Below are 15742 nucleotides of genomic sequence, written 5' to 3' on the forward strand. Positions count from 1 at the left end.
CAACACAAGGAGGACTGAGGTAGAAAATAGAACATAGCAGGGAAATCAGAGGTAGCGGGGAAGACGGTTAAATCTTGAGCGTTGTGCAGTAGTATAAAGCATTAAACAAGAGAGAGAAATCAATCCAGTCGTTGAAGATGAGCACCAGAACTAAGACACAACAGATTAAGTAGACTAACTCATTTCACTAATTATAAATGCTTTGTCCCCAGTTTTACAAACTTACACAGTATCACCATCATAGAACAGCCCCAAGTACGGTGAGTTATCAAGAGAAGACTGCACACAGAGGAAAGGGAACCAGTCAGGAGGATTATTTACAGAATGAGCAGAGCATAACTGGTCAAAGGGTTGGGACACATTCCCACCAAACACTCCTGAAAAGCAGTGGGAATGAAACAGCCGTATCATGTTGGGTGTGCATTCCTGAAAAAAAAAGGGAAATTTACTTTAGCATAATGCACATTTCAGAACGCGAGATCAAATCAATGATACTAACAGACCAGCAGTTATATATCAGCATCACAGAGCACTCATTCTGTACAAACACACTCTGGTGAAAAAATATTCATTTTCATTTCTCTTACAAACTGGTTGAAAAACATCAGAGCCCCTAGACAAAAAATAAAGCACCTGATCAATCAGATAAATCAGTTTTACCATTTGCATTTCCTCAGTCAGGCAACACAAACTTACATGTAACTTTGTGTAATATTTCAGTGCAAAGTTCTGCAAAAACTACAAGAGAGTTAAAAGTGAACACTATTTATATATTAATCACTTCACCCCATGTTCAAAGGACAGCATTTATACACAGCCTTTAAAGTAGAAAATATCACAAGGAGCTTCAGAGAGAGGGGTTGAAAAAAAAGCATAAAAGGGATAGTCATTGAACCAAGACGGGAGAGTTAGCAGATGTGACCAAAAGCCGGAGTTTGAAAAGGTTGTTCAAGGTGGAGAGAAGTTGAGGTGCAGAGGGGTTCAGAGAGGGAGTTTCAGAGGGTAGGACTAAGGGAGATGAAGGCTCTGCCACGATTGGTGGGGCAAAGGGAGGGGGGGGCTACAAAAGGCCAGAGGCCCAAAAAATGCAGCAGTGGATGGAAGGCTGCAGAAGGTGGCAGAGTTCGGATGGGGTGAGGGCATGGAGAGATTGGAAGATTTCAAATTGAATCAGTTGGAGGACAGGGAGCCATTGTAAGTCAATGAGAATAGGAGTGATGGGCGAGCAGAGCAGGACACAGGCAGTGTAAGTTTTGAACAAGTTTACAAAGGGTGGAGAATGAGAGGCCAACAAGGACACTGCAGAAATGGAGTCCTGGGATGTTGTTTTTACATTAAAGGAGCTAGATGAAAGGAAGTTGTTGCTGTAGAGGCGATAAAGGTTTTCAGGGGTGGGGGGTGGGTAGGGAGTCAAAGGCAGCAGCAGCTGACAATGCTGCAGAGGTGGACGTAAGCAGTTTTTATGATGGATAGGATCTGAGTTTAAAGGTCAGCGCTGGGTTTAAAGGTCAGCACTGGGTCAACAGGGTGGCAAGAAGTTTCAAAGTCAATTCAATCCAGTATTCATACACAGTTAGTTAATGAAATAGTCGCATGACAAACATAAATCAGGAAACAGCTGCTACTAATCAGATTAGCATTAGCGCTGTTGAACAAGCTCTCCCATTCAGTCCTGTACGTAAACAGATCGTCCCTCTCAGAGGTCACCGCTGCCATTACCTGCTGCTAACGTACCCATCGTAAATCCACTACACTAGCACCATCAGAAGAACTCACAGACAGCACTCGGAGTCAGAAGGTTTTGGGCTCCAGCCCCATTCCCGGTCTCAGGGAGTGCTGCACTCTGAGGTTGACACATGAAACATGTCTGCCTGTTCCATATGTTCAAACAGATGTTAAAGAATCATGGCATTATTCAAAGAGCAGGAATTCTCCCAGTATCATGGCCAATATTTCTTCCTAAACCACTGCCAAAGCAGATGAACTGAGCATTCATCTCAATGCTGTTGTGGGATCTTGCTGTGTGAAAACTGGTTGCAGTATTTGCCTACATCAAGAGACTGCACTTCAAAAAGTGTATGGTTTGAAGTATTTTGGTCTGTTTGCGTAACTTGATAAGGCACAATAATGAATGCAAGTCATTTTTTAATCTTTCCACACAGATACAATTTCTCACTGTAGAGTGCTTAATGACTTGACACATACACACTTTAAAATCATATTTAGGTGGCAGCTTCACACAATGGTGCAGCAACTGATCAGCATTTGACTAAGTGCCACAGGAGAGGGAGAGCGACTGCACAGATAGAGCTCGGACTAGAGAGAGAAAGCAAGGAGTGGAGTAAATGGGTGTTTTCCAGAATTGGCAGGATCTGGGTGGAGGTGCTTCCCAGGGATCTGCACTGGGACCTCATTTGGAGTATTGCATGCAGCTCTGGGCACCAATTATAGGCAGCTTATTCGAGCTATGGAAAGGGAACGATGGGGATTTACTAAAGTGATAGCAAAAAATTAGATTAAATCTATGACGAAAAGCCCAAAACACTTGGGCTTTTCAATGGAACAGAGAAGGATGATGGGGCTTTGAGAGGGTAAATAATAGTTTCCACTGGTTTGTGAATTGGTAAAAAGGGGGCTTGACCGAGGATCAGCACAAATTGAACAAGGGGTGGAGAGCAAGCCAGACATTTTTCCAGAGGGTTAGTAGAACATGGAATGCTTTACCATAAGTGGCGTTGAGGCCGAGACGGCCATTTAAACGGGGAATGGATAGTGTTCAAAAAAATATTCATTTGATTCTCTGTCTGTTCATGACAGAAATAAATGAATTTAGTTTGAGATTATGACTTTGCTCAAAGCTTTCTCACTTAACTAAACATGACTCAGACCAAATAAATGATACTCCTCCGATGGTTTCACTTTCCATGGCACTGAAGTATAGAGCAGAAACGCTCCAGTTAACGCTGATCAGAAATTCAAAGCAAGATAGTTTAATACATAAATTTAAAAGATTACTTGTAACAAAAAAAACTTTACATTATTTTAAAAAGATGGTACCAGTTGTTCTTAAAGCCCCTCTTCATTTTTTATATTTTCTCGACTATTCCTGTTTCTCGACCCACCAACCCCCCACGCCACGCATTGCATTATTTTTGGCAGAGGTCAGAGAAATAACCTGCTCACAGACCCTTCCCATTACCTGCCTGAACTAGATACCATTAGGTGCTCTAGTGATGCGAGTGGACTCACCCGTTGCTTTTTATTCTGGAGGAATGTCTATCCGGGAGATTACGCTGCAGAAACCTCACTAATACGACACTATGGGAAAGCACAGCACCAAGACTTTGGGCCACCAAGTTCCAAATTTGGTCCTTGCAAAAGTACCCCCGTCCATCTGGCCCACTTGAATCATGTTTCCTAATAGCCAAGCATTACAGACAACTACCTGGGGGAAACCAAACAATGGTGCTTGGAGCTGAGTGCATCTCTCCAGCTGTAGGGTGCACAGTGCAATGTGGAAAATATCTGCTATTTCCAGCAGCCTATAGAGGTAACACACCTCTACCAATCCATCCCTTATAACACTCTCCTGCATAATGTGATCCAGAATGTAATGGGGGAAAGATGTGCCAAGGTGTTTAGAATTTCACGATAAATAGCACAAAAAGGAGTCCCTATTATGGGCTAGCTTTCCACAAAGATTTCAACTGTCAGCGGTTCGAGTTTTCAATAAAGCCACAAAACTGGAACAGTTCCAACCACGAGTCCAATAATTATTTCATATCCCAACAATCCATCACAGAAGAGAAAGTGAAACGTGGAATAAGCGACAGATGCAGTTACACCACACAATGCAGATACTGCGTCTATTTAAATAAACAGCACGGTCAATTCGACTTGCATTCTTGTTCACTCAACAGAGTAAAATGCTTAAATTTCACACTCTGTATAAAACAACTAAAAATCTACGCGTGACTGTATAACTTGACAGTATTATTTAAAATATAGAAATACCTCATCACAGCAGCATCGTACGTCACAAGTTCGCGCGGTTATGTTGCATGGGCAGGGGCCAAGGGGATCGTATTTTTGTTTTGGAATCAGCATCTTGTTTTCTATCAAAATAAAAATAACAACGTTCAATAATTAGCATGACAATCATTAATCAAAAACTGCAACAAGTGGGGTGGCACAGAGCCATTCAGAGCAGGAAGGTCCCACTATGGATCACTTGTCTTTGCAGAGTTAGCCAATCTTAACCAGGACAGTGGCGAAGGAGCGACAACAGGCCTGAGCAGCCCCAGACTAGAGGGGGAATTCGTTGGCAGTTTCCTTCTCTTGTTCATTATCCGGTGACTCCTGCTGGAAGGGCACGTGTGGACGTCAGTTAAGGACAGGATCACACGGCTGTGGCGATACCACAGTTCAGTCACCCAGGCTTACTCTTGGGAAGATTGAACACTGAGCAAGGTACTAGAGAGCACCAGTCCTTGTGGAACCATACCCAATGAAAGAGACAATGCCTTCAGGAGGGCAGCTAGACAGAGAGAAAATCAGAGGGGGAAAAGCTCTGTCACATCAAATAAAATTAACTATTTCTGAATCTGGACAAACAGAAAGATTCATTTATAGTTTAAACACAAAGAACTGGATTAAATCTGACTGTGGATATTAATGAAGAGCAATTTTAACATATTTTACAACATTAACGTCACAATTCGACATTCAGGGCAGTCGCTCGTATTGTTGAAAGTAAAGCGCCCCTCCCAAACATTACATTTATTAAAAACTCACCTGGACTGGGAGTTTTTGCAATTGCTGCAGCACAAAACCTTAATCATTGGCGACTAATTTCTCATTTTGTTGATAGTGATTTTAAAAAACTTTAAAAAGTTAAATTTAATGCCCAACCTCCACCAAATAGCAAGTACAGTCAACATAATACACAATGATTCCTTATGGTTTTTAATTTCCACTGCAGAGACTGACTGACAAACATTTTGCAGTCAACCTGCTTACAGAAACAATGTTGTACTTAATGGGGAGCCATTGAGCATCCTATAGGCCCAGTCACTGCTACAACCATCACCATTCTACAAAGGTGACTAGGCTGAAAGCAAGGACATGTTTCTGGATAACCGAGCTTCAAAGCAATATTCCAAGCTGGAGACTCCAGTGGAACTATACAGGTCCTTAAACAGCAACACTGATTCTGCCAAGACCCTCCAGCTGGACTTTCCTCTTAGCTGCTAAAAAATATTAAATTAAACATAGAATGATACAGCAGAGGTGGTCATTTGGCCCATCGTGCATGTGCCAGCTCTTTGAAAGATTCTCTCCAATTAGTTCCACTCCCCTGCTCTTTCCCCATAGCCCTGCAAATTTCGCCACTTCAACTATTTATCCAATTCCCTTTTGAAAGTTAGGGGGCGATTTTGCCAGCCCTGGGGAGGCGGGTATGGAGGTGGGACTGCCGGGAAAATAGCAGAATTTGGGGGCGGGTGCCCAACCTGTCTCCGTGCCATCTTGCCAGGAGGCGGGTAGCCAGCCCCCGCCGGGTCCCATCTCCTTGGAGGCGGGAAGGGATTAAAGCCTATTAACTGCCTGTTAACAGGTAGTTAACAAGCAGAAAATAGGATTATCCCCCTTTTGCCCTCACAAGTGCGGGCTCCCCGAAGACTCTGAAACCCGCCAGGGTCACCGAGGCGAGTAGTGGGTTTGCGAGGGTCGGGGGGGGGGGGGGGGGGGGGGGGTGCAAAAGTGCGCTGTGGAGGTAAGTGATGGGTGCAAGTGTGGAGAGGTGAGTATCTGAGGTAAGTGCAAAGTGTTAGAAAAAGTGTACTTACCTTTGTTTCTTCCCGCAGGCTTCAGTCGGTGGGTATGCAGAGAGTCTCGCACCTCCGCGGTAGAGATGACAGATGGCCATTACATTCCCCAATGCAACAACCATCTCATTTCTGTAAAAGAAAGAGGTTTGATGTGGTCTTGAATTCAAGACCTCATCAAACTACAGAGAATGTCAGTGTTTGACAGCTTCACAGAGCTGTCAAACGATGACAATTCATTTGACAGATCAAACGTCATACGTCGACATTCTCTGCAACCGGCTTTCCCTTAATTGGCTTGCTAAGACCGCTGGGCGGGCTTAACAAGGTCAATCAAGGGAAAATAGCGTGGGCTGGCCAAAAGTTGATGGAGGCGGGACTGAAACCTGACAAGTGGGAGTCCCGCCTCCAAAAGCTCCCCATTGAGAAAATCACCCCCTCAGTATTGAATCTGCTTCCACCGCCCCTTCAGGCAGCGCATTCCAGATCACAACAACTCGCTGTGTAAGAAAATTCTCATCTCTCCTCTGGTTCTTTTGACAATTATCTTAAATCTGTGTCCTTTGGTTACCGACCCTCGTGCCAGTTTAAAAGTTTAGCATAACTTCCTTGCTTTTGTACTCTATGGCCCAGAAATTCGGGTCTCCACGGGTGAGTACGCACAGGGCACTCACCCGTAAGCCCAATGGAAGTGCTGGTTTCCTGCATGCACTGCGCGTGCGCGGGAAACCGGCACTTCCGTTCCCCTGAAAGGAGGGGTTAAGAGGTCGAACGCGTACGCGAGAGGCTGCGCGTGCGCATCGAACTTCGTTTTTTTTTTGCAGGTTTTCCCGGGAGGGTAAGTCTGCAGAAGTTAGACATGTAAAAAGCAGGCGTAAGGCCTGCTTTTTACAAGGTAAGTGGTGAATTAATTAAAATTAAAACTTTTTCCCACAGGTTTATTACTTTTAAATACTTTAAAGCAAGGTAAGTTTATTTTTAGCCCCGTTAGAAAATAAAATTATTTTTTTCAAAAATTTAAATTGTTTAAAATAGTTATTTCATGTAATTTATAGTTTATTTAAAAAATGTGGTTTTAAAAAAAAATTATTTGAAGATTTAGTGCTGTTTTGGGGCCGTAGTATTTATAAGTTTTGACAGCTCTTCCTGTCAATCTTATGAATGGAGCATTCCCTGCTCTGATTGGCTCCCCATGGCCCACGTGATCCCAGGGGACGCATCGAACTAACTGCGCCCCTGGGATACGCAAGCACTGCGCGCCGGCAGCTGGACCAGGCCCCGGATCGGAATTCCACGCGGGCCCACAGCTCAGCGGCCGGCGCGCTAGGTAAGTGCAGGTCGGGGGCTTGCACTCGCGGGAAGCCCCCGACCCGAAGTTCTGGGCCTATGCCTCTATTTATAAAGCCAAGGATCCTGTAGGCCTTTTTAACAGCCTTCTCAACTTGTCCTGCCACCTTCAAAGATTTGTGTACGTCACTCCCAGGTTTCCCTGCTCCTGCACCCCCTGTAAATTCATACCATTCAGTTTATATTACCTCCCCTCACTTCTTCCTACCCAAATGTATCACTTCACATTTCTCTGCATTAAATTTCATCTGTCACATGTCTGCCCATTTCACCAGCCTGTCTATGTCCTTCTGAAGTCTGTTACTCTCCTCCTCATTGTTAACTACATTTCCGAGTTTCGTGTCATCTGCAAACTTTGAAATGATACCCTGTATACCTAAGTCCAGTTCATTAACATGCATCATGAAGAGCAGTGGTCCTAATACCGACCCTTGAGGGGCACGACTGTACACTTCCCTGCCGTTCACCAGTACTTTCTACTTTCTGTCCCTTAGCTAATTTTGTATTCATGTAGCCACTGTCCCTTTAATCCTACTGGCTTCAATTTTTCCAACAAATCTATTTGTAGTACGTTATCAAATGCCTTTTGGCGCAACCGTGGCCAACAAGGGAAATTAGGGATAGCATAAGATCCAAGGAGAGGACATATAAATTGGCCAGAAAAAGCAGCAAACCTGAGGATTGGGAGCAGTTTAGGATCCAGCAAAGGAGGACAAAGGGATTAATTAAGAGGGGGGAAATAGAGTATGAGAGTAAGCTTTCAGGGAACATAAAAACTAACTGTAAAAGCTTCTATAGCTATGTGAAGAGAAAAAGATTGGTGAAGTCAAGCGTAGGTCTCTTGCAGTCAGAATCAGGGGAATTTATAATGGTGAACAAAGAAATGACAGACCAATTAAATACATACTTTGGTTCTGTCTTCATAAAGGAGGACACAAATAACCTCCCAGAGATGTCAGGGAACATAGTGTCTAATGAGAGGGAGGAACTGAATGAAATCAGTATTTGTAGGGAAACGGTGTTAGGGAAATTGACTGGATTGAAGGCCGATAAATCCCCAGGGCCTGATAATCTACATCCTAGGTTACTTAAGGAAGTGGCCTTAGAAATAGTAGATGCATTGCTGGTCATCTTCCAAAATTCTATGGACTCTGGCACAGTTCCCATGGATTAGAGGGTAGCTAATGTAACCCCACTATTTAAAAAAGGTGGTAGAGAGAAAACGGGGAATTATAGACCGGTAAGCCTGACATCGGTAGTGGGGAAAATGCTAGAGTCCATTATAAAAGATGTAATAGCAGAGCACTTGGAAAACAGTGACAGGATCGGACAAAGTCAACAAGGATTTCACAGAATCACAGAAACCCCACAGTGCAGATAGAGGCCATTTCGGCCCATCGAGCCTGCACCGACACATATCCCACCCGATCCCCGTAACCCCTACACCAACACATATCCCACTCTATCCCCGTAACCCCACGTATTTAATCCCCCTAACACTAAGGGTCAATTTATCATAGCCAATCAACCTAACCCGCACATCTTTGGACTGTGGGAGGAAACCGGAGCACCCGGAGAAAACCCACGCAAACACGGGGAGAATGTGCAAAAGGAAATCATGTTTGACTAATCTACTGGAATTTTTTGAGGATGTAACTGGTAGAATAGATAAGGGAGAACCAGTGGATGTGGTGTACTTGGACTTTCAGAAGGCTTTCGATAAGGTCCTGCATAAGACACTAGCATGCAAAGTTAAAGCACATGGGATTAGGGGTAAGGTACCGACTTAGATAGAGAACTGGTTGGCTGACAGGAAGTGAAGAGTTGGAATAAACGGGTCTTTTTCCAAGTGGCAGGCAGTGACTAGTGGGGTACCACAGGGATCAGTGCTAGGACCCCAGCTGTTCACAATATATATTAATGATCTAGACGAGGGAACTAGATGTAATATCTCCAAGTTTGCAGACAATACAAAGCTGGGTGGGCGTGTGTGCTGCGAGGAGGATGCAGAGAAACTCCAGTATGATTTGGACAGGTTGGGTGATTGGGCAGATACATGGCAGATGCAGTATAATGTGGATAAATGCAAGGTTATCCACTTTGGTGGCAAAAACAGGAAGGTAGATTATTATCTGAATGACAATAGATTGGGAGAAGGGGAAGTGCAATGAGACCTGGGTGTCCGTGTGCACCAGTCGCTGAAGCTAAGCATGCAGGTGCAGCAGGCGGTTAAGAAGGCAAATGGTATTTTGGCCTTCATAGCGAGAGGATTTGAGTACAGGAACAAGGATGTCTTGCTGCAGTTGTACAGGGCCTTGGTGAGACCACATCTTGAGTATTGTGTGCAGTTTTGGTCGCCTTATTTGAGGAAGGATGTCCTTGCGATGGAGGGAGTGCAGCGAAGATTCACCAGACTGATACCTGGGATGGCAGGAATGACGTATGAGGAGAGATTGGGTCGATTGGGCTTATATTTGCTAGAGTTTAGAAGAATGAGAGGGGATCTCATTGAAACTTATAAAATTCTAACAGGACTAGACAGGCTAGATGCAGGAAGGATGTTCCCGATGGCAGGGGAGTCCAGAACCAGGGGTCACAGTCTAAGGATAAGCAGTAAGCCATTTAGGACAGAGATGAGGAGGAATTTCTTCACCCAGAGAGTGGTGAACCTGTGGAATTCTCTACCACAGAAGGCAGTTGAGGCCAATTCATTAAATATATTCAAGAAGGAGTTAGATATATTTCTTAAGACTAAAGGGATCATAGAAACATAGAAGATAGGAGCAGGAGTAGGCCATTCAGCCCCTCGAACCTGCTCCGCCATTCAATGCGATCATGGCTGATCATCCAAATTCAGTACCCGGTCCCTGCTTTCTCCCCATATCCCTTGATCCCTTTAGCCTTATCAAGGGATATGGGGAGAAGGCAGGGACAGGGTACTGAATTTGGATGATCAGCCATGATCTCATTAAATGGCAGAGCAGGCTCGAGGGGCCGAATGGCCTACTCCTGCTCCTATCTTCTGTTTCTATATATACACAACATCAACCACACTACCCTCATCCACCCTCTCCATTACTTCAAAGACCGCAATCAAGTTTGTCAGGCATAATCTGCCTTTAATAAATCCGTGATATTATAATAATTAGACCGGCCTGACTTAAAACATTGTACTCTCAGTAAGTGGAATGACGTACTAGTTAGTGGTCAGCAGTCGTTTCCCACGTCTCCAGTGGGTAAAAGAGCGATTGTAAAGGTACTAGTGTCTCTCACGGGGGTTATAAACAGCCAATAAGAGTCAATACAATGCTTGCTGCCCACAATGGCACACCTGGGAAAGTAAGCAGCAGCAGAAAGCAATTAATGGGTATGGGACTTGGCAACCTCTCACCACCACTGCCACGTTCTGTGAAATTAGTCACAGCTCAGTCAGAGTTTCTCATTTCAAGTATTGGCTGTTGCCAGATTTCTCAAGCGCACCATACCAAGCACTTACCATTTATCTCACTGAAAGTCGAATTCACGTATATTATAACTTGAACGAGCAGAGTCGCTACAACTTTGCGATTCAGACAAGCAGTCACGCGGAGAGTTTCAATAATGCACAGAGGTTCCGGACAACAGTTGATTTCATTTGATAAATTTTCACACAGTACTAGCGGTCGACCCAGAGTTAACAGCACGTTGCGAGTCGACTGATCGAACTGTAATAAAATTAATACAGAACTAACATTTCAGCAGTTGGACATGGGATCGAGAATATGTTTTCCAATCAGGAATCAACAGTCAATAAAACAAAGTAATGAAATCACATTTTCAGCTGCCACCTTATTTCTTCCGTCAGTTGACCACACACAGCTAATAATTTATAACATGACATGGAGAAACTGAAGTCATCCTCAGTCACTGGTGTGGCGCTCAAGTTTGGCTCCAAAGCTGCTGTCTGTACCCGTTCCCGCCCAGCCCTATGCCGTCCAGTGCCCAGCTCCGCCTACTGTCCAACCCAAACTTTGCCGAGATTTTTTTGAAGCAGTTGTGCTACTTTGATCTGCTGATCTAAAGAAAAGTTAAACAAACACACAAAACTAGTTAAATCTGATCATGAAAGGGCGTATTTTGTCTTGAAAATCCTTCGAACAACTTCTGTCCACCCAGCCACTTTCTCTGGGGTAGGGGTGCCAGCACTCCCGGATTGTCCAGGAGTCTCTGGAATGGAGGGTGAATCTCCCGGACACTGTTGCTCACAACCCGGGATAAAAGTACAACATCCCGCCTACGGCCGGTGCCAAGTGAATCTGAAAATCATGCCAGATGTGGTCTTATCCAATTGCATTGCAGGATCCCGAAGTCTCGTCCTCGTGCAAATAGTTCAGCTGGATTTGGTTCCGGAATTTGGCCGTTTACTTTTCATAGGCAAATTGCTTTCAAACAAATCCCGTCGCGGGCCAGGTGGTGGGGTGGTGTTAGCCACAAGCTGTTGTCTCCAAAGGAGGTTTGCAGCCACACAATACTCAGTGTAGGGCGTAAGGAGGAAGGACCGAGGGAGGCGGTCGCTGGGAACGTTACTGACCTCAGCCAGGCAGTTCATTCACTCTGTGGCCTGGAAAATTCACGTAGAATCATACAGCATTTCTCACATTTCAAGTTCCTTAATGTTAATCACTTGCAAAAGCCTCTGACAGTTGTTAAAAGGTGGCGATCGAAGGTAAAATCAGGGGATGGGGAAGAAAGCAATGGGTACTCGCTAGGAGAGTGATGTGGGGTCAGGTACTGAGTGGATGACCAGGGATCATTGCTGGAGCTCTTAGTAATAGCGTTGCCAACCCTCCTGGAATGGAAGGCTGATCTCCCGTCCCGGGCATTGTTATTAGTGTAAGAAATCGTGGATTGAAAGAAATAATCGTCTGTTACGGGTTCCCTAGATCAGCAGTTTGCCTAAGTTGAAGACACAGAAAGATTCCAGTCATGTCAGAAAAATAGCTGTACAGAGAGTTGAATTACAAGGTCAGAACACAAAAACAGGCCTTCGAGTGGGCATAACTAGGCCTGATACAGGATGCAGCAAGGAGCTGTAGGATAAAGAGCTGTCTGCAAGAGGGCGACAGGACCTTTAGAACAGAGATAAGGAGGAAAATGACCTCATGAGGCTGAGAGGGGGCTGTCACAGGTAGCCTCTCCCTTGTAATTGGACAATAGGATGGGGAACAAATGATTGACACCAGGTAGTCACCAGCCCACCGAAAAAACTATAAATATAGACGACCGAGAGGGGAAATTAGGCAGTTCGGGACGAAAGCTTCCCCGAGGTGGCTACGGCCTAACACCTTGGTCGAGTTTAGCCTCTGAGGTGGCTGACAGCCTAACACCTCCAACAGCTCGAAGGATGACCCAACGGAAGTGACCGCTGCAACAGACTGCAGGAATCCACCCAATCCGAGACCACCGTACTGCCTCACATAGAAACATAGAAGATAGGAGCAGGAGTAGGCCATTCGGCCCCTCGAGCCTGCTCCGCCATTCAATGAGATCATGGCTGATCATCCAAATTCAGTACCCTGTCACTGCCTTCTCCCCATTATCCCTTGATCCCTTTAGCCTCAAGAAATATATCCAACTCCTTCTTGAATATATTTAATGAATTGGCCTCCACTGCCTTCTGTGGTAGGGAATTCCACAGGTTCACCACTCTCTGGGTGAAGAAATTCCTCCTCATCTCTGTCCTAAATGGCTTACCCCTTATCCTTAGACTGTGACCCCTGGTTCTGGACTCCCCCGCCATCGGGAACATCCTTCCTGCATCTAGTCTGTCTAGTCCTGTTAGAATTTTAAAAGTTTCAATGAGATCCCCTCTCATTCTTCTAAACTCCAGCGAGTATAAGCCCAATCGACCCAGTCTCTCCTCATACGTCATTCCTGCCATCCCAGGTATCAGTCTGGTGAATCTTCGCTGCACTCCCTCCATGGCAAAAACATCCTTCCTCAGATAAGGCGACCAAAACTGCACACAATACTCAAGGTGTGGTCTCACCAAGGCCCTGTACAACTGCAGCAAGACATCCTTGTTCCTGTACTCGAACCCTCTCGCTACGAAGGCCAACATAACATTTGCCTTCTTAACCACCTGCTGCACCTGCATGCTTACCTTCAGCGACTGGTGCACAAGGACACCCAGGTCTCGTTGCACTTCCCCTTCTCCCAATCTATTGCCATTCAGATAATAATCTGCCTTCCTGTTTTTGCCACCAAAGTGGATAACCTCGCACTTATCCACATTATACTGCATCTGCCATGCTTCTGCCCAGTCACCCAACCTGTTGAAATCATACTGGAGTTTCTCTGCATCCTCCTCACAGCACACACACCCACCCACCCAGCTTTGTGTCGTCTGCAAACTTGGAGATATTACATCTAGTTCCCTCATCTAAATCATTTATATATATTGTGAATAGCTGGGGTCCTAGGACCGATCCCTGCGGTACCCCTGGGTACTGTTCCAGATTCCATCGAATGCTGGAAGATGATCAGCAATGCATCTACTATTTCTAGGGCCACTTCCTTAAGTACCCTAGGATGTAGATTATCAGGCCCTGGGGATTTATCAGTCTTCAATCCCGTCAATTTCCTTAACACCATTTCCCTACAAATACTGATTTCATTCAGTTCCTCCCTCTCATTAGACCCTATGTTCCCCGACATCTCTGGGAGGTTATTTGTGTCCTCCTTTGTGAAGACAGAACCAAAGTATGTATTTAATTGGCCTGCCATTTCTTTGTTCCCCATTATAAATTTCCCCGATTCTGACTGCAAGGGACCTGCGCTTGACATCACCAATCGTTTTCTCTTCACATATCTATAGAAGCTTTTACAGTCAGTTTTTATGTTCCCTGCAAGCTTACTCTGATACTCTATTTTCCTCCTCTTAATTAATCCCTTTGTCCTCCTTTGCTGAATCCTAAACTGCTCCCAATCCTCAGGTTTACTGCTTTTTCTGGCCAATTTATATGTGCTCTCCTTGGATCTTATGCTATCCCGAATTTCCCTTGTTAGCCACGGTTGAGTCACCTTTTTTGTTTTATTTTTATGCCAAACAGGGATGAACAAATTCTGTAGTTCATCCATGCGATCTTTAAATGTTTGCCATTGCCTATCCACCATCAACCCTTTAAGTAACGTTCCCCAATCCATCCTACCCAACTCGCGCCTCATACCATCGTAGTTTCCTTTATTTAAATTCAGGACCCTAGTCTCCGAGTCAAATACTTCACTCTCCATCTTAATGAAGAATGAAGAATTCTATCATATTATGATCGCTCCACCCCAAGGGGCCTCGAACAAGATTGCAAATTAATCCTTTCTCATTACATAATACCCAGTCTAAGATGGCCTGATCTCTAGTTGGTTCCTCGACATATTGGTCCAGGAAACCATCCCGTATACAACTCCAGGAATTCCTCCTCCACAGTATTGTTACTAATTTGGTTAGCCCAATCTATATGTAGATTAAAGTCACCCATGATAACTGCTGTGCCCTTATTGCACGCTTCTCTAATTTCCCGTTTAATGCCATCCCCAACCTCAGCATTACTGTTGGGGGTCTGTATACAACTCCACCTAACGTTTTCTGCCTTTGTATTTCTCAGCTCTACCCATACAGATTCCACATCAGAGCTAATATCCTTCCTTACTACTGTGTTAATCTCCTCTTTAACCAGCAATGCTACCCCACCTCCTTTTCGCCTTGGTCACCCTGGAGCCATGTTTCCGTAATCCCAATCATATCATATCCGTTTACATCTATTTGCGCAGCTAATTCATCCACCTTATTACGAATGCTCCTCGCATTAAGACACAAGGCCTTCAGGCTTGTTTTTTTAACACTCTTAGACCTTTTAGAATTATTATTTACTGTGGCCATGTTTGATTTAAACCCTTGATTGCTCTGACTGCCACTTTTGCTTTTCTCCTTCCTGTCTTTTGCTTCTATCCTTGTTTCCCTTTCCTCTGTCTCCCTGCACAGGTTCCCAACCCCCTGCTATTTTAGTTTAAACCCTCCCCAACAGCACTAGCAAACACTCCCCCAAGGACATCGGTCCCGGTCCTGCCCAGGTGCAAACCGTCCAGTTTGTACTGGTCCCACCTCCCCCAGAACCGGTTCCAATGTCCCAGGAATTTGAATCCCTCCCCCTTGCACCATTCCTCTAGCCACATATTCATCTGAAATATCCTTCTATTTCTACTCTGACTAGCATGTGGCACTGGTAGCAATCCTGAGATTACTACCTTTGAGGTTCTATTTTTTAATTTACCTCCGAACTCCCTATATTCAGCTTTTAGGACCTCATCCCAGTTTTTACCTATATCGTTGGTACCTATATGCACCACGACAACTGACTGTTCACCCTCCCCCTCCAGAATGCTCTGCAGCCGCTCCGAGACATCCTTGACCCCTGCACCAGGGAGGCAACATACCATCCTGGAGTCTCGTTTGCAGCCGCAGAAACGCCTATCTATTCCCCTTACAATAGAATCCCCTATTACTATAGCTCTCCCACTCTTTTTCCTCCCGTCCT

At 44.9% G+C, this 15742-nt stretch overlaps 1 protein-coding gene across 3 annotated transcripts in view; it reads right to left on the minus strand.

The window, feature by feature from the left end:
* The window catches only part of tctn2 (tectonic family member 2), a 46472-nt gene that overhangs the window by 26629 nt on the left and 4101 nt on the right, over positions 1–15742 (minus strand). For all 3 annotated transcript variants that reach the window (XM_086011830.1, XM_086011829.1, XM_086011828.1), the window contains exons 4-6: positions 10669–10876; positions 4015–4115; positions 227–426 (exon numbers count right to left, since the gene is read on the minus strand). In XM_086011830.1, the coding sequence (XP_085867956.1) occupies positions 227–426; positions 4015–4115; positions 10669–10876 (509 nt within the window). The remainder of the gene's footprint in view (positions 1–226; positions 427–4014; positions 4116–10668; positions 10877–15742) is intronic.

Source organism: Somniosus microcephalus, chromosome 19, assembly GCF_052327205.1.
Source record: "Somniosus microcephalus isolate GS21.2 chromosome 19, FLI_Smic_1.0, whole genome shotgun sequence".
Taxonomy (NCBI): domain Eukaryota; kingdom Metazoa; phylum Chordata; class Chondrichthyes; order Squaliformes; family Somniosidae; genus Somniosus; species Somniosus microcephalus.